Source organism: Cebidichthys violaceus, unplaced genomic scaffold, assembly GCF_023349555.1.
Source record: "Cebidichthys violaceus isolate CVI_PGR_0920_01 unplaced genomic scaffold, fCebVio1.0.p SCAF_52, whole genome shotgun sequence".
In the NCBI taxonomy this organism is placed as follows: domain Eukaryota; kingdom Metazoa; phylum Chordata; class Actinopteri; order Perciformes; family Stichaeidae; genus Cebidichthys; species Cebidichthys violaceus.
Genome location: NW_027176728.1, coordinates 1,375,708 through 1,398,344, shown reverse-complemented (window position 1 = coordinate 1,398,344; position 22,637 = coordinate 1,375,708). Strand labels below are relative to the sequence as shown.

Here is a 22,637-nt window from a genome sequence, read left to right as displayed (position 1 = left end):
TGTTATTTGTTTCATTATCGCTCCACTGCTATATAAATCTTGTTGTGGTTGTTATCATTATATTAATAATAATTATTATTATTGTCTAAGCCTGAGTCAAAATCTTTATAACACAGTGAAACAGGTCAGTCAAGCTTAAATGCCAATGTTTTTTGTCACGCCTATGCCACAAGATAAGGTGTAACCTTTCCCTATCTCAGTTTGCTGTCCGACTGTACACATCGCAAGCTCGTCACACACTAAAGTCTTGTTCTCTACCTTTTGTGAAAACTGAAAATATGGGTAAGTTTGAGCTACTATATTCTCTTATACTTTTCTTTCTAGGCTTCATTATTGAAATTGTTGTCTGTGATGTATTCTACATACACAAATTAATAAGTACATTATTTTTCCCCTTGAAGATTTATTTTTTCTTTCCTATTTGTGAAAATGTGATGGGAAATTGATTGAAGTGTTGTAAAATATATGTTTTGTACTGTATATTTTGACCCTATTTAAACACAGATTTCACTGTTGAAATCTTTATCTAGAAATCGAGTGTGGGTGTTAGATGGAAGAAATAAAGGAAAGACTTTAAAAGCAGTTCCTGTTTGCAATGTACTCACGGATGTAAAGAAAGCTATCACTGGATTACTTTGATACCAAAGAAAACTGAAAACCATGATTAGCTGGCAGATTTTTTAACCTTTTATTCACACTGGACATTATTACACCACATATATATATATATATATATATATATATATATATATATATATAAATTACTCTTACCAGTTAAGCAGATTTCAACAGTGAATTGGAATTTGAAGCTGAAATACAATGACAAATACTGTTTGTTGTCTAACCTAGACTTACTAACCTGGCTGAGACAGGAGGCCCAGCTGAAGAAGATGACCCTGGTTATTGTCTTTCTTGCCTTGTTCCTGGATAGTATGCTGCTGTCAGTGGTTGGTAGGTTCAGACATACAGCCTGTTGTGCAATAAATTGTAACACTTTACCAACCAATGGTGGAATGTGGCTAAGTATACCTACAGTACTTAACCCTTGTGGAATCCTTTAAAAATGATTTTTTCATGTCCTTAGTGGACAAGAATGTCAGTGTCAAAAAATGCTACCAAACAATATGTATGACAGTCGATACAGATCAATTTTGTTGTTGTTATGTCTTTTGACTTTTTTCCCTCACTTCTCACTTCTTTTTTCTCTTCTCCTCCAGTCGTCTACATTTATCTGACAGCTGAAGTTACTTTTCCATATTATGGTACATCAAAAATGTCATGTATAAACCTTATTGTATCAGTGAGGATGCCGCAGTAGAATGCAAGATTATCCGTGGACAGACACGGAGCTGCACGAATGGACAATCAGACTCACATTGTCACACACAACCAAATACAGAACCTCACCCAAGGTTTTATGCCTGGCAGATAACGCTGCATGTCATTTATTGGGAAAGCTGCTGAAGGCATCAAACCGTGAGTTGAAGATTTTGTTATGGATTTATTTGTTGACAGTACCCATCCTTCCAAGTTACCTGTACAAGATTGGCCAGGCTCCCACCACCACTCCTGGGAACAGCACCGACTTAACAGTCAATCCTCCCGTCAACCAGTCACTGAATTATAGATCAATGATTTTGGGCTCCACATCTGCACTTCCACACCAGACCCCAGCTCTCTCCAGTGATTCCACCGAGGCCCAGAAATTCCCAAAGTCAGACTGTTCTTATGCAGATGCTCATCTGGATGAAGTCAACATCAAAGTAGGACTGCTGTTGGCCTCCAAGTCCACCATACAGCTCATCATTAACCCTTTCATGGGGCCACTTACTGACAGGTGAGTGACTTTGATCTGTGTGAAATATGCAGACTTTTATCAAGCTCCAAAATACATGACTCACTTTGCCCTACCTATGCACTGTATATTTTACAGGATTGGATACCACATCCCAATGTGTGCTGGTTTCTGCATAATCTTCTTTGCGACTACCTGTAAGTATTGCACTAGAGTGCATTCAGACAACAGCTCTGCATGTAAAAAAATGCAAAACTGTGTGTGAACACTTCAAAGACCAAAATATTGCAGCAGTGATTTGTAAAACCCTGAGTAACAGTATTATAAACAGTTCTGGTGTGTTTTGGTTTTGGTTAAACTTGACTTCCTAGATTGTGTTTCATTGTCTCATGACATAAATGCAGCAACTTGCTTTGCAGGGTTTTTCCTCTATCTAAAGGTCCACTCTTGTGAGGCGTTTGGCTCACTTAGCATTTTAGCATGATACTTAAGAACCAGTAACACTAGCTGACATTACTGGAAGACTTAAGAACCAGTAACACTAGCTGACATTACTGCAAGACTTAAGAACCAGTAACACTAGCTGACATTACTGGAAGACTTAAGAACCAGTAACACTAGCTGACATTACTGGCAGACTTAAGAACCAGTAACACTCGCTGACATTACTGGAAGACTTAAGAACCAGTAACACTAGCTGACATTACTGGAAGACTTAAGAACCAGTAACACTAGCTGACATTACTGGCAGACAAAGAACCAGTAACACTAGCTGACATTACTGGAAGACTTAAGAACCAGTAACACTAGCTGACATTACTGGCAGACTTAAGAACCAGTAACACTAGCTGACATTACTGGAAGACTTAAGAACCAGTAACACTAGCTGACATTACTGGAAGACTTAAGAACCAGTAACACTAGCTGACATTACTGGCAGACAAAGAACCAGTAACACTAGCTGACATTACTGGAAGACTTAAGAACCAGTAACACTAGCTGACATTACTGGCAGACTTAAGAACCAGTAACACTAGCTGACATTACTGGAAGACTTAAGAACCAGTAACACTAGCTGACATTACTGGAAGACTTAAGAACCAGTAACACTAGCTGACATTACTGGCAGACTTAAGAACCAGTAACACTAGCTGACATTACTGGAAGACTTAAGAACCAGTAACACTAGCTGACATTACTGGCAGACAAAGAACCAGTAACACTAGCTGACATTACTGGAAGACTTAAGAACCAGTAACACTAGCTGACATTACTGGCAGACAAAGAACCAGTAACACTAGCTGACATTACTGGAAGACTTAAGAACCAGTAACACTAGCTGACATTACTGGCAGACAAAGAACCAGTAACACTAGCTGACATTACTGGCAGACTTAAGAACCAGTAACACTAGCTGACATTACTGGAAGACTTAAGAACCAGTAACACTAGCTGACATTACTGGAAGACTTAAGAACCAGTAACACTAGCTGACATTACTGGAAGACTTAAGAACCAGTAACACTAGCTGACATTACTGGAAGACTTAAGAACCCTAACCCTAACATTACTGGAAGACTTAAGAACCATTAACGTTAGCTAACATTGCTGTCATAGAAGTAAAGTATATTAAATACAATGCTGCTTATCAATGCAACAGGTCGAAAAGCTAAATCAATACTGAACCAGATATTTTTGGGGGCCTTGATGAAATTGACCCTGGACATCTTGTATGTAGTCTTTGAATGGATAGAAACATATCATTCTTTCTACATAGTCAAAAATGTCAAAATGTAAAACGTTGTTTTTCCCACAAAGACAGACATTTATTATTTATTATTTATTATTTCTTGGGTATTATCAATCTAATCTTCACTTGTTCGTTGGAAGTGTTTGCCTTTTCATCTAGCTTCATCTTAATGCTGGTTGCCAGATCAGTGCAAGGTGTGGGTGGATCCTGCTTGTCTGTGGCAGGTCAGATATTCATTTTTTAATATTTTACAATATTGACTTGAATACACAAAAACAACAGATACATTCGGCTGAAGGTTTTAATTAGGACTTTAGTGTTCATGTTCAAAAAGATTTGAAAAGAAAAAAATCAATCCCATTAATCATCCCACCAATGATATTATTAACTACTTTTGTTTTTCAGGAATGGGTATGCTGGCTGATGAATACAAAGAAGACAAGGAGAGAGGGCGTGCAATGGGTATATCGTTCACTGGATTGGCTTTAGGATTGATAGGTATGTAGATCATCCGATTGCGCACTCAGAAATAAAGAGCTTTTGGGTTAAAGCATTTTAAATCTGCTTGATTATAGACGCACATTTGATGTCTATATCTGTAGAAGATGTCACGGACATGAAAAAAAGGTATTTATTTTTGTCTCAACACTTACAGTTTCTGTTTCAAAGTAGAATCTCTCTAGATTATTTCTGTTGAAGAATCCCTTCAATTGTAAACCCAAGGCTTTTATTCTGAAATATTTGCTGGACATTGAAAAATGCAGTGACTTGCGCGACTCCATTAATTAAACATAGTACCGGCCTTTAATCATGGATTAATATTATTTACAAAAGAGCGCATGCTTCTCAACCGTTTTCTGTAGCACGTTGCGCTCAAGTAGATGCACGGAGCATGGTAGGGTGCGGAGTCAACTCAAAATAATTGCACTTCTAAGCTCTTAGGTGTAACTACACCCCCAGGTCTGAGCCTGAGTCAACCCACTGCAACATTAAAAAAAAAAATACAAAAAAAGTGGGCAAGGGGCTGAGAGGTGAAAACATGCCTACTTCCACTTCTGACAGCCAGAGATTATGACAACTAGCTACAATAAATTGGAAATAGCGAAATAGCATGGGGCACTGAATTTGATGGATTCACTGTTGATCAGACTTCAAATGAGACTAAAATATCTCCCTCACTCCCTTCACTGAAAGGAGAGCGGGTGCCAGTTTAGGAGACAGATCGTCACAGCTGTAGCAACTCTAATTTAACCAAGGATAAATAAAGTTCTTAGTTAAACTTAGTGAGACGGAGTGCGGCCTTTAAAAAGTGATCAAACAAACATAATCATGTTAATGAGAGGTGGCAAAAGATGAAAATAAGAGCAAGTCAGTGATGAGGAAAGTAATATACCAATGTTTTCTACAGCGGACCCAAAATTTCAAGTTAAAAATCAAAAGACCAAACCATGAATAAAGGGTGTGTTCAGTGTGTTCGAACTACAGGTCTAACAGGACTTGCCGTCTTTATCGCGCATGTTAATTTCACGATGGGAGTGATAATGTTGATGTGAAAAATATTATTACAGATTTACAGACTTTAAAGAAAAATTCATAAAATCAATTTAAGTGAATAGTAGTATCAGAACATGTTCTGGACATTGCTAATGTCCAAATATCATATATATCTAATGGATTAATAAAGATGGGGTAGGCAGTATGTTTTTGATGTCATCGGACTTAAATTCTATAAATTCAATGAAGGCAGTTCAGGAAAAGGCAACAAAACACCAGAATTTGAAAAATTACCGTCCTGCTTTCCTTTGTTACGCCCGGATCATGGGCCACAACAAAGGAGGAGACACACACCAGACCTGCAGTAACAATCTTGAATTTATTTAAAACAAGTCAAAAAGACCAATGCAACAGGTTGGTGGAGACGGATGGAGACCGACACAGACCAACAGAGACACTGGTGTCTGGGCAGGCAGGGTTAAATGCTGTAGGAACAAAGGCCAGGTGTTCCCAAGAAGGGTGATGGCACCTCAGCCTGAATTCGTCTTCCTTTTTGGGGCTGTTTAGCAGTGCCACTGCTGGAATAGCAAAACTTCTGCAAATTCCGCCATTGAAACAGGAACTCTCTCTCCCTGAAATAACTTGCGATTGGCCAAGGAGGAAGTGCAGAAGTCTAGTTTACCCTCAGACCACTTGAATTACAATATGCTGAACAGGGCTCCAGACTATCTTTTTACATTGGTTGCACTGATGAACCAGCAGGTCATTTGCTAAAAGTCCCAAAAAATGACAACCTTTCCTATAATGTCTGCAGAATGACATTTTAAAAACTTTTTAGGGGATCTGTACAATCACTGCGTTTGATGAGGCAGTGTTTTTCAATAAACCTCACATCCAGGATCTTGGTACTAAACAAATATCTATGAGTCAGACGGTCTGACTCATAGACGCCTAATCATGCTTTTACTCCATTGTTTAACTTTTTCATTGTAATTATCAATAATTTCTTTCATATGCTGAAGCGGGGGCTCCATTCGGCAGTGTGATGTATCAGTTTGTTGGCAAAATGGCTCCATTCCTGGTCCTGGCTGTCATTGCTGTGTTGGCTGGAGGTACTGTGGAATGGTGTACATAAGATGAAACATTTAATCCTCCTCAAAGAGAGTGAAACAGTTACATGTGGTGTTGTTTGTACATCAGATTGTCCTGTCTCCCTATCCACACAGGTTTACATGCCCTCATCTTTAAACCATCGCGTGCGCAAGCAGAGGTACAGTGACATATTGATTCAAAGAAATACCACACCTGTGTTTAGAAAATCAAACATTGACCTCTGGAAAGGTCTGTGTACAACTTCTCAGTTAAATGCTACTTTAAAAAAAAAAATACAATTTACATTTTCACACCTTTTTAAAACATTTGCTACCAACTGTCAACTATCAACGATTGGATTGAAAAACTGAAAATTAATAGTTTCCATTGGCAACCCAATTAAACATTGAACTGTAGAAACTTGGCACAGTTGTTCATAAGAAGGCAAAACAAAGGCCAAAGTAAAATAACTGGTGAATAAATAAACATTTTATTATAAAAGATTCTGATGAGCCTTGATAATGTAGTAGAAGTACCAGTAAGTTGCTCATTTCATTATCATTTCATTTTAATTTGTCTTAAAAGCTATTAACTACAACGTTTATCATTAGAACTGTTGCTTCTCTAAAAAGATGTTTTATGTTTCTATACAGATGGAAAAAGGGACTCCACTGCTGACTCTCCTGAAGGATCCGTACATTCTCATTGCTGCTGGTATTTTCAATTATAGAAATGGCCAATGGTTTACTAATAAAGCACAGTTTTTATGTCAACCAAGCCCCAAGGAAGAGCGCCAAGCTTCGAAGCTGATTTTACATACATCCGCCACGTGATGCCATTGGGCCCAAAAATACTTTTTCCCATAGACTTGCATTGGGAAATAGACGTCTGTAACTAAGCAGATCTTTTTTTTTTTTTTTTTTTAGGTAAATCAACTTCACAGTACCATCACATGAATAGCCCTTATCATTAATCATTAGGTCCTAAAAGTTGTAAAATGTACAAACAGTTGAATCCAGAGTTATTTTCTTTCCTCCGTTAATGTGAAAGAGCCCGAGACTAGACCGAGGGCTGGGAGTATCCAGTTATTTTTTATACATCCATGATGTCAACTGATATGTTCTGAGTCCTCCATGCTCGTCTCCGCATCACAGATATGTTTTGACTGTGGCTGGTTTTCCAATACCAAACTCAGCCCTCCACTCCTCCGTAAGTGAGAGAATAGCTTGGTTTTGTCTTAAACTTGGTTCTGCTGCCACCAAAAAAGTTAAGCTAGGCTCATTAGCTTCCACTTTCTGAGTGACAAAATGGGCCTTCCCTAATGTCTTAAACCACTAACGGTCCATAACCATGTGGGCTGGATATTGACAGCTCTGGAGGCCTGAAGCTAAGGAGTCATAGGAGTGACATAATAAATAATACATCTGTAAAAGAATAAGACATTTAAGTGAATTTTCATCTGGAACTTCTTTCCGCAATATATATTCCCCAAAATTATGCAAAAGCACTTTTTTTCCAAATAAAGTGCTGTGGTATAACCAGAAGGAGAGCATTGATGTGTGGAGTGGTTTTTGTTGAGACTACACTGTACAACCTTGACTGAACTCTTCCTCTGCATGATGTTTCCTTACCCTATTCCAATAGTACAATGTCCACCTGGACATTGTATGGCCCGCTGGCCATACCCGGCCCATTGGCTGCACCGACAGGCCCGGTACGTCAATGGGAAATAAAGAATAAAACGTAAATAATTGTACATCATGCAGAGAATACTGCTGCATTGCTTTTATTTTCAAAGCGACTGTTGCTGTTTGTTTTTTTTCATCTCAATTTACGTACGTTCGTGGATTTGTGCGAGCAGCAGCGTCACTGCAATCCCAATAATGGCAGTGCCGGAAGCCGGAATCGGCCTGGTGCATTCTGGGGCGTCATTCATCCCAAGTCTCAGCCGAGTCAACGTGTTCCTACCGGCCAGGTCATTTGGGCTACCTGGGATGTGTTGCTGCAGAGCGGACACAGACATCTGAGGGTTTGCTAGCTAAGCTGCAAAAGCAACATGCTCAGAAGTTGTTGCTTCTCTTTTGATCTACCTACATATGTGAACAAACATTCACCGTGATGAAGGTTAACTAATCCAGATCCAGATCCTCTCTCACTGACGATCACCTGTCAGCTATCCTTCACATATCACCTCACACATTCAACCTGACTTCAGTGCACTCGTTCAAGCCCAACACACACTAGATTTCTCGCACTGAACTGAAAAACTGAAAATAGGTATTTGGACTACAAACAATAGAAATATAAGTACTAATTTTGCAGAAACAGGATCCCTGTCAGTGTTTTACTATTATATATGGATATTACAAATGTATATTTGTTTGGATCATTATTCCTGTTGCAGATGTTTTAGGTGGAGCTCATTTTAACTCTTTTATACACTGTTGTTCAGTTTGGGTAGTTAGGAAGGGTTTGAAAAATGATAATGTGCAAAGTAACTAGTTACTAAAGCTGCCAGACAAATGTAGTGGAGTAAAAAGTACAATATTTGCCTCTGACATGTAGTGGAGTGGAAGTACAAGTTGAATAAAATGTAAACACTCAAGTAAAGTACCTTGAATTTGTACATAAGTACATTACATAAGCAAATATACTTAGTTACACTCCACTGATCATAACATTTACTCTTACCACTCGCAGTTTATCAAAACCATACAATGTACTGCTTTTTATAAAGAGGTGGAATAATATTGAGCAGGATTGAGTTCAGTCTCTTGGTCCGGCCCTCCACAACAGTTTCTGTTTCTCGTGTGGCCTCTTGGGAAAAATAATTGCCCCCCCTTGTCCTATTCAAACCGCTACCAAAGCCGCTTTTTTATTCCTCTTTATATTTCCACATTTACTTTCTTATTCTTTTACAGATTTATTCTTTGTTATGGCTCTCCTATGACGGAATGACGTTACCGCGGTTTTGCACACGGCTGCCGACGTTTCTGCAGTCATGGAAAGCGAGGAGTGAGCGAACGGATATTTAGTTGCAACCAACACTGCTAGATGCCACCAAATCCTACACACTGTCCCTTTAATGGCGTGGAATTGTTGCTATATTTTGCAAAAAAATCTTAATACACAATACTTCGGTTTAATAACAATAAAAGTAGGCGATGACATACTTGTGTTGCTCTGTGGAATGGTATGAAGGTTGGGAGCATACTAAATGACATAATAATAAATATATTCTATTTGCTCTGCTTTCCAGGAGCCATATGTTTGACAACTCTGGTTATTGCCATAATAGAGGCAGCCCTACCTATCTGGATGATGAAGACCATGTGTGCAAGCAAATGGCAGCTAGGTATTTGCATTGATGCTGCAAAGAGTTTATCAGGGTGTAGCTGAAGCTTTTCCCCAATCATTTAAGATCATTAAAGTCATGTATTAGTCAGTTATTTTCCTGTGAAGACGTTTGCTACAAAAACAATCTGTATCTTTGTGTCAGGGACAGTCTTCTTGACGGACAGCATATCCTACCTCATTGCATCCAACATCTTTGGTCACCTGTCGCAAAAATACAATGGAAGGTATGTTGATCTGAGTCTGAAAGCTAAGTGACCTGTTTAAGTTTCTTCATGGTTTTGCTCCCAGATATACCTGTAATACTATGTCCTTAATCTCTTCTCACAGTTGGCTGTGTGCTTTTATCGGAATGATCCTGGCAGGAATAACCACCATTTCTGTGAGTTGCATAGATTAAGTAAACGCTTTAGATCAGTGTTTCCCAAGCTTTTTTTCTGGGGACCCTATTTAAAAAAATGACAAATCATTCCACACAAATCACAGTAGGCCTTGTCTATAAATCGTGAGAAGAGCAAATTTGTGAGCGTATCAACGTTCTTGACCATTTTTACTGCCATCACCTCATATTACCTTAAATAGGTAAACCAAACATTACATTTTTTTCCCTCTCATCAGTAAAACAAACAGAATGTACGCTAGCCTTTCATATTAGATTTAATGTTATAAGTAGGCTACAATTATCAGAATAATACAAACATTCAGGATTCCCCAGGTGGCTTAAAGGTGTACTGCAGATATAAAATCTCCTGCCACCCACCAGTTGGTCCCGACCCAGTCTTTAGGATTGACTGCTTTAGATTGCAGATCCCAAATGTGAGTACATTTTGATGACATTAAAATACAACCATGGGTACCTAGAAGTGAATAAGTACAAGGAACACATTTACATTCTATTAGACTATTTTATAGCTACAGTTATAGATGTACACCCTTCTTCCCTGGTTTACCCTGATATTTTGCAACAAATATAATGTACCCTGAAATGTACACATTTCATAATTGAAATATTTTCACATTGAAGGTATATATTTTTTTATGCCATTTCAAAAAAATAGAAAACTAATTTAATTGCAATAACAACACAGTTTTCCTATTTTAATAAAGGTACAGAAGTCCATAGTAATGAAATAGGTATCGTTTTTAATAGTATAGTTTATTTCTTATTTCCAAGTCCCTCTACACACAAATGTGTTTCCCCCTTATCACCTAACCTCTCAGTCATATTTGTTATTTTATTTACACTCTGTATACTTGATAATTACATTGTAATTCACAGGCTTTACTATAAACGTGTTTGTATGCATAACAAATAAGATATTGAAACCAATAAAAAAGTTACCAGATGTGAGTGGGGAATGTTTGAATGTCTGTCTAAGAGCTTGACATCTTTAAATGTCTTTCTTAAAATTTCAGTTTGGATTTTCCAAGACCATCTATCATTTGTTTGTTCTGAATGCAATTGTTGGCTTTTCAGTTGGTAAGTCATGCCTAATATTTGCTTTTTAACTAATTAATTTGTTGTTGGTTGAAATAATGAATGATTATCTCGTTTCTATCAGGCACAGTGGACTCGTCAATAATGCCTCTCATGGGTAACTTGGTAGATCTGAGATATGTGCCGGTATATGGTACAGTTTATGCTATTGCTGATGTCGCAATCTGCATCGGATACTCCGTGGGTAAGCACAGTTGCCACACAGAATATTTATCGGACTCTGCCGTCTCTGCAAGCTCAGAGATTTAGAGCTTCTTTTAAGTAACTTGTGGATTAACGGCCTTTAGAGGTGCTGTTACGTGGAGTTTGTTAGATTTGGACAACAAAGCCAGGCCAGCTGTTTCTCCGTTTCCAGTACTTGTGCTAAGCTAGGCTAACTGTGTGTTGGTGGCAGCTTTGTATTTGCCGTAGAGACATGAGAGTTGCATTGATCATCTCATCTCTCATTTTTCTTGGCAAGAAAGCGAAACCTTTTTTCAAAATGTTAAACTATTGCCATGATAGAAATTAATAACACTTTACCTTTATAAATATGCCCTTATATTGAAATATATGATCTTAAAACTCAGTCGAAATATGTCTGTAGGTCAGGTCAGCACTGGGGTTTAATAGACCGTTTAATTTGGTCCTAACAACACAGGTTTATACCCACCTTAAACAGTAAACTGCAGCTATGCTAATGCTATGCTAATGAGCAACAGCCCGACAAGCCTGAAAGTTTGATTCTTTTTCTATCGAGGTGTTGAATATTGTCTCTTCTGTCCAAAGGTCCAGCTATTGCAGGTCCTACAGTGGCATCGATTGGCTTCCCCTGGCTCATGGCCATAATTGGAACAGTAAATATAATCTTCGCTCCTCTCTGCATCTTCCTGTTTAGTCCATCTCGACAGGAGGAACATTTGGTGAGAGCTGGGAAGAAAAAAACAACTGAAAAACACATTTGTTACAGCCCAGTCGCCAGTGAAGAAATATTGGCATTGTACGTTTCTGCAAACCAGTGATATTATATATATATACATAATCAAATGTGGAAGTTATTACATTTACGAGAAACGTATTCATGGTTCAGAAACGTCAACATTCACCCAGGTTTGGAGACGCATACATGCCAACATTTTTTCCAGTGACTGGGTTGTTTCTTACACATACAACAGTGACAATTGCTTAAAAGAAGTAGATGTTGTACTTAATGCAATCGTTGTGTCTTGTGTTCCAGTCGATATTGAAAGAAAATTAAAGAAGTGCCGCCTGAGAACTGAGAATTTAAATTCAAGTATTCTTACCATCTCCACGATGTTGCCCTGTATGGAAAACTGCTATTACTTCCCTCTTTATGAGAAAGACCCACACTAGCGTCAAGGCCCTATTAATGACAGCATTGGCTCAACACTTTGGTGCAGAGTAAATGTCTTGACAAATATCAAATGGACCGCCGTTATATTTAAGAACAGCACAGCCACGAGTCTGAAGCACGTTAGCCCTTCACAATACACCACCGTCCTAAATGACAATTTCTATCGATGCGTTGTTCTGCTCTGTGATTTTTGTATTTGGTAACTTTCATTTTGCTAAAATTAAGTGTTTTCCCCATGAGTATCATGAGTGCTGATAATTTCAAGGTCCCTTTTGTTATTTGCTGTAACCCTGTATATAATCATGGCCAGAACTCACTCTGGTCAGAGAGAATTCTACAGCTTTGTTGTGAACTTCTGTCTCCGCTGCGCGGTGAATAAAACTCATTTGAACCGGCCACAGAATTGGATCTCGAAACAAATCTTTCTTCAACAATATGGCGTTGTCGGCAGGATGTCGGCAGTTGAGCCCACATCTTCACAGAGACCCGGCTCCATCGCTCATCCCGGATCAAGCTCTGCTTGACCGGCGGACAGCAGGACGGAGCGCGGGACTCCGGTGGGACAAGAGGAGGTGGACTCTGTGTTTACATCATGATGCTCGGTGCTCAAACACAGTCAAACGTGATCAACAATGATTTTCCTCCTGTTTGAACTTTTGTGAAGATGTCGGCCACATAATCTGCCCAGAGAATTGTTTTTGCTACTGCTGTTTACGTTCCTTATGATGCAAATTATAAAAAAGGCACTACAGGAATTTACTACTGTCTTTATTTTGTTTGTCACGTGTTTGTAGTGTTACAAATGAGCACCATCTGCATTTCATTGTGCATCCCTGTGTTGCAACGACAATAAATGATCCATGAATCCTTGAACTACAACAGGTGACGTCCCTTGTGACAGGATCACTGCTCCTTGATATTATGCACATAAGTCAACAGAGTCAAAAGCCAGTTTCATAAAACTGATCACTTTAAAAGTTAATGTGGGCCGAGAATTAAATTACTTTTACAAGACATTAAGGCAGAAATCCAGACCATCTGAAACTGGATTGACAAAATAATTAAAGAAAAACTGTCAATGAGCATGTATTTTTCTATTTATTGGAATTGCTTTCAAATAACATTGTTCATGTTGTGCTGAATTTGCTGCTTAATGTTATACCAGGCTTGTTTGAGGAAAAGGAGGAAACATAAAACCAGATTTTTAAAGGTTTACAGAGTCATTTATTCAAGATAAAAGGGGCTCTGTGGTTAAACATAAGTGAATTAGATATAATGAAAGGGACAACAGGGGTAAAGGAGTATCCATTTTCAAATCAAAGATACCAATATAACCAAAAGAGACTCTATGAAAAGTTTGGGCTTCCAATTATCTAAAACAAAAACATTTCCCTCAATCAGGACCCTGGCTGGAGGAGCACCTGGACCAATCAGCAGAGAGTCTTCAAATCCACAATTTACCTGAAATAATTACGTCTGTGTCATACTATTTTGTTGTTTATGCTCCTTTTGCTCTTTCTTTTACCAGGACAATAGAGATGCAGAACATCCATTAATGAGCACTCGTATTGTATATGTTTTACCTCTTCAAATTTCTGTGGAAAGCTCTCAAATGCAGAGAATCCTCCACCGATATCCAAGAGTCATCTGGAATCCCAGCAAATTCTGAAAAAGTTTAGAATCAATCAGTCAAATAATTCAAAATGTTATACTGTACTTGCTGTAGTGCTATTGCCTGTAGCATATAATAACAATACATACAGTTGAAACCAGAAGTTTACATACACTGTGCAAAAAGACACATAACACTTTTTTTCTCACTGTCTGAAGTTAAATCAGACTAAACCTCTCCTGTTTCAGGTCCGTTAGGATTACCAAAATTATTTAACTTTTGCTAAATGTCACAATAATGAGAAAGAGAATTTCTTAGAGAATTTTATATTACTTTCTTTGAGGTCAAAAGTTTACATACACCAAAAGTACTATGTCTTTAAACAACGTGGGCAAGCCCAGATGATGATGTCATGGCTTTTGAAGCTCCTGATAGGTTAACTGACAACATGTGAGTTAATTGAAGGCACACCTGGGGATGTATTTTAAGGCCACACCTCAAACACTCTGCTTCCTTGTTTGAAATCATGGGAAAGTCAAAAGAAATCAGCCAAGAAATCAGGGAGAGAATCGTGGAGCTCCACAAGTCTGGTTCATCCTTGGGTGCAATTTCCAGATGCTTGAAGGTGCCACGTTCATCTGTGCAAACAATTATACGCAAGTATAAACATCATGGGAATGTCCAGCCATCACACCGCTCAGGAAGGAGACGGTCTCTGTGTCCCAGAGATGAACGTGTTTTGGTCCGACATGTGCAAATCAACCCCAGAACAAAAGCTAAAGACCTTGTGAAGATGATGGCTGAAGCTGGTAAGAAAGTGTCATTATCCACAGTGAAACGAGTCCTGCACCGACATGGGCTGAAAGGCTACTCAGCAAGAAGGAAGCCATTACTCCTAAAGAAACATAAAAAAGCCAGATTACAGTTTGCAAAAAGACACCAAGACAAAAACCTTAACTTCTGGAGACATGTCCTGTGGTCTGATGAAACTAAAGTGGAGCTGTTTGGCCATAATGACCACCGTTACATTTGGAGGAAAAAGGGGAAAGCTTGTAGACCTGAAAACACCATCCCAACTGTGAAGCATGGAGGTGGCAGCATCATGTTGTGGGGCTGTTTTGCTGCAGCAGGAACTGGCGCTCTTCATAAAATAGATGGCATCATGAAGAAAGAACATTACCTGGCAATATTAAGGAAACATCTCAGGACATCAGCCAGGAAGCTAAAACTTGGGTGCAAATGGGTCTTCAAAATGGACAATGACCCTAAGCATACTGCCAAAATAGTTAAAAAGTGGCTTGAGGACAACAAAGTCAATGTCTTGGAGTGGCCATCACAAAGCCCTGACCTGAATCCCATCGAAAATTTGTGGGCAGATCTGAAAAGGCGTGTGCGAGCGAGGCGGCCAACAAACCTGACTCGGTTACACCAGTTCTGTCAGGAGGAATGGGCCAGAATTCCAGCAGAGTACTGTAAGAAGCTTGTGGAAGGATACCCAAAACGTTTGACCCAAGTCATGCAGTTCAAAGGCAATGTTACTAAATAGTAAGGAAATGTATGTAAACTTTTGACCTTGAAGAAAGTAATAAAAAATTCTCTAAAATATTCTCTCTCTCATTATTGTGGCATTTAGCAAAAATAAATAATTTTGGTAATTTTAACTGACCTGAAACAGAAGAGGTTTAGTCTGATTTAGCTTCAGACAGTGAGAAAAAAATCTTTTTTGTCTTTTTGCAGTGTATGTAAACTTCTGGTTTCAACTGTAATAATTAATTAATATCCAAATGTAACAGTTATCAATAACTCAATTATGAATCATAAACCCCTGAATTAGTATAAAAAGATTCACAATGAGTTCAAGTAAAAGAATTTAAAGAAAATGATTTAGATATAATTTAGGATGATACTCAATTTTGGAAACAGGAAAAACTTCTAGTCTCAATCTTTGGGTTGCTATAGAGTTCTTATCATGGTGTACAGTGACTTATTATTTCATATACACACAAATCAAATAATCAAGCTTTCATGAATGAAATATTTATTGGACGAACTACATAACTAAATAACTAAACAGAAAATAATTGAATCAACGATCAAATTAACTAAATGAATGGAATGAATAAAGAATATGAAGATGAGTACAATGAAGAAGCGTGGTGCCGGAAAAGAGAGCATGGGATGGTTGGAGAGTAGGGAAGGAAGAAGTGGGAACTGGCATCCCGGTGCCAGGGGTCTGCATAGTGGGTAGAGCATAAGAGTAAGCAGCGACTCTTGTTGTGCTGTGGAAGGTCACTGGAGGTGCCTGAGGTAAGGGGGCGGAAGGGTAGTAAGCTGGCAGCCCGACGGCAGTGATGGGCACTGTGGATGGATGAGAGAGGGGGACAGAGGAGAGAAGACCTGGCAACCCGGTGCCGGGGTAAAAGGCAGAAGAAGGGTGGTGTGAAGGAACAGCAAAAGTACGGGCTGATAAATCCAGAAGGTGGGATAGAATGTTGTGGAAACTGGAGAGTGGAAGAGAGAGTCGGCATCCTGGTGCCGCTATGAAAAGTTGAGTTTGCCTGAGGTAGTGGAAGGGGATGAGAGGTGATGCGCTGCAAACCTGGCAACCCGGAACTTTGTGTGTCGCAGGGCGGGGCTTGGGGGTGCATGGTTGCGTCGCGGTCGTTGATGTTACGCAGATGTGTTTTGGATGGTGTTTTTTGCATGACATGACTTTTGGAAAGTTGGGAGGAGTTGGAACAGTTTTGCTTTGTTGTCGGAGCGGTGGTGGGGAATCTCCTTCTCTTTTAATGCTCTTAGCAGGTGGACTACGGTCCAGTTGGAGATTTTTGCTGCTGCGTCTTCGACGGGGGACCTGGCCGGGGACCGGGAGCTGGAGTCATTGGAGATTCGTTCCCGAGCTCTGGGTCTGGAGCGAGCGGGGGAGGAGAGAGGGGACTTAGGTTTACGTTGTCTATGTCTGGGGGTGGCGGGTCTCCCTCTGCCACCGAGATGTGAGTTATTGGAGGACGGCCCCGGATCTGAATCTTCGTATAGGATTGAATGGAGAGAGGGATTCTGGTGGGCTTGTTCGAGATCGGCAAATTTGGCTGCGTTGAGCTGCCTGGACAATCCCGGTGGTGGTTAGCGGCATCTCGTGGGTGTCCCTGGGGCTTTTGGGGAGGGCAGTAGATTGAGTGCTTCCCTAGAATGTACGGGTGGCCTCTGGGGAGGCAAAAGGATTGTAATTGTCAGATGGGCTGATGAACAGCAGATCCATGTTTAAGGCAAGGTAAGATGTTTTTTCTTTTTGTTTTTTTCTTTCTACGTGGTGTTCCGGTTTCGAATGCGGAAAGCGCGAGCAAGCAGAGGCTTAGAGTGGGTAGGAATTTATAGGAGTGTGGCCGGAAGTGGTGGAGTTGGTCCTGCTCCTGAGATTAATCTCCAAGAAGTCTCTGATGGTCCTTCCATTGTCTAAAATGTCAATGCCACAATTCTCAGGGGACAAAACATGCACAACTGATCCCTTCGTAGTTACTGGTGCTGGGATAACGAGCAGGAAAAGACAAAAGCATGAAACTAAATAACAAATATTGTTAATATAAGGTTGGATCGCAATAGAAATCAGCTTTGTCTCTGTTTATAGCTATCTGTCTACATACAGGGCACATACAGTATGAATATTAACATCACAGATCACATTAAACATCTTACCATGGCTGATATGTGAAGTCGGAAAATCTCAAGTTTCAAATTAGAGTTAGTGTGATCGCAGTATTTCTATGAAACAGACTTGGAATTAAGTCTGACAGTAAGTACTGACACACATCTGATTTATACTCACAAGAACCTGCTTGGACAGACGCTTGTTTCGTCCCTCCTCACTTTACCCCTCCCACGGTTTCTATGCTAGTGTGACACCCACCAATGTGTTTGCACATGTGTGAATGTATTTAGTTTGATATACAGCCAACATGTTTTTACAATAAGCACACTAGTCTATTCTGGCAATAGTTTTAATCGTGAATAACATGCCTTCACTTTGTATAGAATGTACATTCTACCCTGTAGCCAGCAGGGGGCAGAGTGGTGCTTTTTGCTTTGGGCAAGATTTTACGACTATAACTTCGCGAGGCTGTTTCCTCATTCTGCTGAGCGAGGCAAAGTAAACAGACGCTGAAGTTGCCCTGTCATTCATGTGTCCTGTTCGCAGGTGGGTGAGGAATTAATCCAAGCTGGATGAGTCTGTTTGGATGAACATACTGTCTAGGTAGCTAGGAGATGGATGTATGTAAATATATAGATGAATGTGTTTGTGTGGGTGTCTAGTTTGATTGTCCGGTGTGCCGCGTTAGCGAAAATGGCGCCACACCGTCACGTCCGTCTAAAGTATTGTTTTTGGCTCAATGAACATTTCGTGTGTATATTGTGATATTGTCTAATACTGTTAAAATGTGTTCTACCATATGTTTTGCAAATTCTGTTTTGAGTATGGTAAATAAATCTCATTCTGCTGAGCGAGGCGAAGTGAACAGACGCTGAAGTTGCCCTGTCATTCATGTGTCCTGTTCGCAGTTGGGCTGGCGGAAACTATCATCTGGCTATTTGGTACTAATCCTGGTACCTGTAACACTAGCAAGAAGAAAACGTTCTACCTTAAGAAGTCATTACACTATGACACACAGATCAGATGTTAAGCAAAAGTGTATTGAGGGTGAACTGGGAATGTCCAGCTGAGGCCCCTGTCCATGTAGTCCTCAACTCCCAGGCCTCTTGGGCGCCACCCTTCAGAAGTTTTCTGGGCATTCCTGACTGGTGAGAGACCTCAACGTCAGCTTCATGTCCCAAGTTTTGTATGGGCTGTCAAAAGGACATGGCACAATGTGCCCCCAGAAGATATGTGAGTGACAAACCACGTACATTACATTATTCCTTTGGGGCTAAAAAGGGACTTTGGGGAAAACGCTGTCTTCAATGTCCAAATCCTATGGGGGGCAGTATTGACCAATTTAATGTGCGGAAAGGCCGAATGGGTCTGATAATGGGTTTTGAGAACTACTTTTATGGGAAACATAAGAAGTGGTTGGATTAACTGCCAAATGGGTATTGGTACTATTGGAAACATAGGAAAAGCATGGACTAAGTGCCTATTGGCTGAAAGTGTGCATTTTAAGTACCACTTTCACTGTGAACTTAGGAAAAGGTTGGACTAAGTGCCAAATGGGTGAAATTGTGCATTTTAAGTACCACTTTCACTGTGAACCTAGGAAAAGGTTGGACTAAGTGCCAAATGGGTGAAATTGTGCATTTTAAGTACAACTTTCATTGGAAATCTAGGAAATGGGTGGGTTATGTATTCTAACTATACCCACTACTCCCCAGCCTGAAGGGCTTCAGCCCGCAGATTAAGCAAAATGCTGCCACAATGTGCCACTGCCTGTTGGACCTATTTTCCCATGTATTTGATTTTCCATCAAAAATAGTGGACAACAGATGACTGTTTAAGAATCACTTGGTTTTAGCTCAATAGCAGGTTCCTGGAGAAAGATAGCCTTTTCAAGGGTGTGCAAACTTGCTGCTTAATGGGCTTATTCAAGTCATCAAATTGAATTTCCTGTAATTTCCAAGCATTTTCAACCATGTCCTGAGAAGTCATGACTGTTTGAAGAAATGACATTTGGGATATACTTTCCCATTCAATTTAGCCGAAAACAAAATTAGACCAACTGTCATTCCTCCCACGCAGGCATGCTAGGTTCTAGAGTGTGCCATCCTACATGAATGTGCTCCATTTGGGCCTGGCTACAACATACTCAAAAAGCAGGGCTCCAATATGTTTAGAAAAACAAGTGCTCAAATCTGACCAAATTCTAATATCAGACTTATCCATTTTGACATCGTATCATGCTGTGTTCTGAGTTTGATCCAGGCCAAAAAAATGTTCTAGGATATTTAGAGGGATTTTGGCAAAATTACCTTATTGTAGGACCCGTACAACAAATCTGTCGAAAATCTGGGGTCTCTTGGACCAATATTTGAGAGATTATGTCAATTTTATCATAGCTCAAATTATTCCCAAATATAAGGGAATATGGCATCAAATGAGCCCTTTGGGCCTGTTTTTGGGGACCTTAACTTGGAGCAACGAGCACCAAACTTTAGGGGTTTTAAATTCACATGACCCTCTTTAAATATGACAAGGATCCATTTCATAACCTTGCTTCAAAGTAGTAAAAAATAAGAGAAAAGTTTGGTAAAAATTGTCCTGCTGGCATTTGGTACTTTTGGGGTAAGACAATTGTCATAAATGACCGGCCTATACAAATGTAGTAGAAATGTCATTTTTTCGAGTTATAAGGAATAATCCTAACTCAAAAACTGACATTTCTCCTACATTTGCATGGGCCAACCATAAAGGCCAATTGTCCCAACCCAACCTAATCTCCCCAGCCCTTCGGGCTCCCCATCCCTTTGGGCTGCCCTTTGGGCTCATTCTAAGGTAACGAAAAATGTAGGAGAAATGTCAGCTTTTGTGATTTACAAGAATTAATCCTTACAAATCGAAAACTGACATTCCTCCTACATTTGTATGGACTGACAACTTAGCCCAATTGTTCCAGCCCTATGGGCTGGGCAGCTCTTCGGGCTGGGGAGCCCTTCGTAAGGACTAAACCTTGTAACTCACAAAAACTGACATTTCTCCTCCATTTGTTTGGGCCAAGATTTAGCCCAATTGTCCCAAACCAATTGTCCCTTTTGTTCCCATCTTCCCCAAACAATATCTCCCCAGCCCAAAGGGCTGGCCAAATTTGGGCTTAATTGACGTGGGACTTGATTTGTAAGGACTAAGCCTTGTAACTCACAAAAAACTGACATTTCTCCTATATATATATATGGGCCGAAATTTAGCCCAATTGTCCCAACCCAAATGTTCCAATTTTTCCCAAAATATCAATTCCGTACAATTAGGCGTTGGTCCAAGGTATCTTAGTTTCAGAGCGGGATATTGAACGGTTGAGAAGATATTGCAGTTTAAAATATTGATCCGGAACCCAGCACGGCCTCCTCCGAATCGTCCCAATTTGTCCCATCTGTCCCATCTGTCCCCACGTAAAGGCCCTTTTTTCCCCATTTATCCCCACCGAATGGCAAATTTTTTTTCACATTTGTCCCGGGCAATTTGGGCAAAATTGTGACTTTTCGGATAAAAGCTTTTCTGAAATTCCCAATTGTGCCGAAAGTCCCGCCCCAAAAGTCACTTTTGTTCCTGAGAGTCCCTACCCATTTTCCCTCTGGTGGACAAAGTCGGTAATGGGACAATTGGGCAAACAGTTCCCAAACTTTGGAATTTTGTTACCGGGCAACCGTGGGACCAAATGGAGCGCCATTCGCCCATGTTACACGAGGGCAAATATGTTGTCTGAACCCGTGCCCGGCTTATTTTTAGCGGCGCTCCAAAGGTCCGTTAGGGGCCCCTGAAAAAGGTCACTTTTGGCACTTATGCTTAGTTCATTTGTAGGAGAAAAGTCCCAACTGCCCCTACTAGTGTCAGGGTAGACTCAGAAAACGCTGGAGAGATTATATATCTCATCTGGCCTGGGAACACTTCTAACCCTAACCCTCCTGATTCAGATTATGTTGGCCTTTTTTGATTGAAAACTGTCTTAAATGTCTAGTGAGAGGGATTGGCGGCACCTATCATTGAGGCCGCAGATTTCCAACAATCGAAAAGTCTCCCGTGTACCAAGAGTACGTAGGAGAAACACACACATGGCCCTGTCTAGAGCAGGTGTTTAGTTTGTCCACTGTGGGTTACTTTAGTCCAGGGGTCTTCAACGTTTTTCAGGTCAAGGACCCCCAAACTGATAGAGAGATGGAGCAGGGACCCCGTACTATATATATTGTTTAACATTGTGTTTTATATTAAACTGGGCCTAGTGCCATAAACATACCTTGTTATTGTGCATTCAATACTAAGCTATTCAAATAATACACAGCTTCATATATTCATGTTTTTATTTTAAAAGGTACAGTGAGTAGGGTGGCCGTGCCACTGACATTTAGAAATGTACCTTGTATGATAATCATGCATACAAGCTGTTCAAACTGACATTTTTATTTTAAACGTAAATGTGGAAATGAAAAATGAGTGATGGCCTATTAGTACCACTGCCATGCATAAACATACCTGTTATCTTGCATACAATACTGAACTATTAAAATAATGGACAGATTCATGTTTGGGAAAAAAAACACCCCTGTTGAAGACCTCTGCTGTAGAGGAATGACTGCCGGCTTTGTAAAGAGAACCCCGCACCGTATGTAGATGTAAACGGCTCATTCTAAGGTAACGAAAAAACGCATTAGCCTGAGCGTCCCCCATTTGGACGCAAGCGTACAGAAACGTACAGAGTTTAGTGTACAAAGTTAATGCCAATGAACCCACGAAGAACAAATATAATGATGCTATAGTTCTGGAAAAACCTCCGAAACGGGGCTACAACATTATCTAAGCCATTTGTACATGAAACAAACACAACTTTTAACAGCCAGCTAAACAAATAACCAAAATATGATATTCATAATTTGCCAGGAGTCTGCTGACTCGAGGCATTCCTGCTAGCGACGGTTAGCTACATGCTAACAACAAAAACAAACATTACATGAAAGAGCATGCCCGTTTCACACAGATTACGGCGATATCTTCCA

The 22,637-nt window shown here is 40.0% G+C and overlaps 1 protein-coding gene across 1 annotated transcript; it reads left to right on the top strand.

Moving 5' to 3' along the window:
• The first annotated feature begins 278 nt into the window (after positions 1-278).
• LOC137888161 (synaptic vesicular amine transporter-like) lies at positions 279-12,545 on the top strand. The gene is made up of 15 exons (XM_068731483.1): positions 279-282; positions 1,516-1,837; positions 1,934-1,992; positions 3,686-3,769; positions 3,951-4,043; positions 6,062-6,151; positions 6,266-6,309; positions 6,785-6,845; positions 9,391-9,486; positions 9,631-9,712; positions 9,816-9,867; positions 10,902-10,965; positions 11,048-11,167; positions 11,752-11,885; positions 12,200-12,545. Exons 1-15 carry the CDS (start codon positions 279-281, stop codon positions 12,218-12,220), a joined length of 1,326 nt encoding a protein of 441 aa, XP_068587584.1. The 3' UTR covers positions 12,221-12,545.
• Positions 12,546-22,637: the final 10,092 nt, after the last annotated feature.

Excerpts from the sequence above, each read along its gene's own strand:
- LOC137888161 (XM_068731483.1), top strand. Across the intron at positions 1,838-1,933 it reads ATGGGGCCACTTACTGACAG|GATTGGATACCACATCCCAA; the intron begins GTGAGTGACTTT and ends TATATTTTACAG. Across the intron at positions 9,487-9,630 it reads TGCAAGCAAATGGCAGCTAG|GGACAGTCTTCTTGACGGAC; the intron begins GTATTTGCATTG and ends TCTTTGTGTCAG.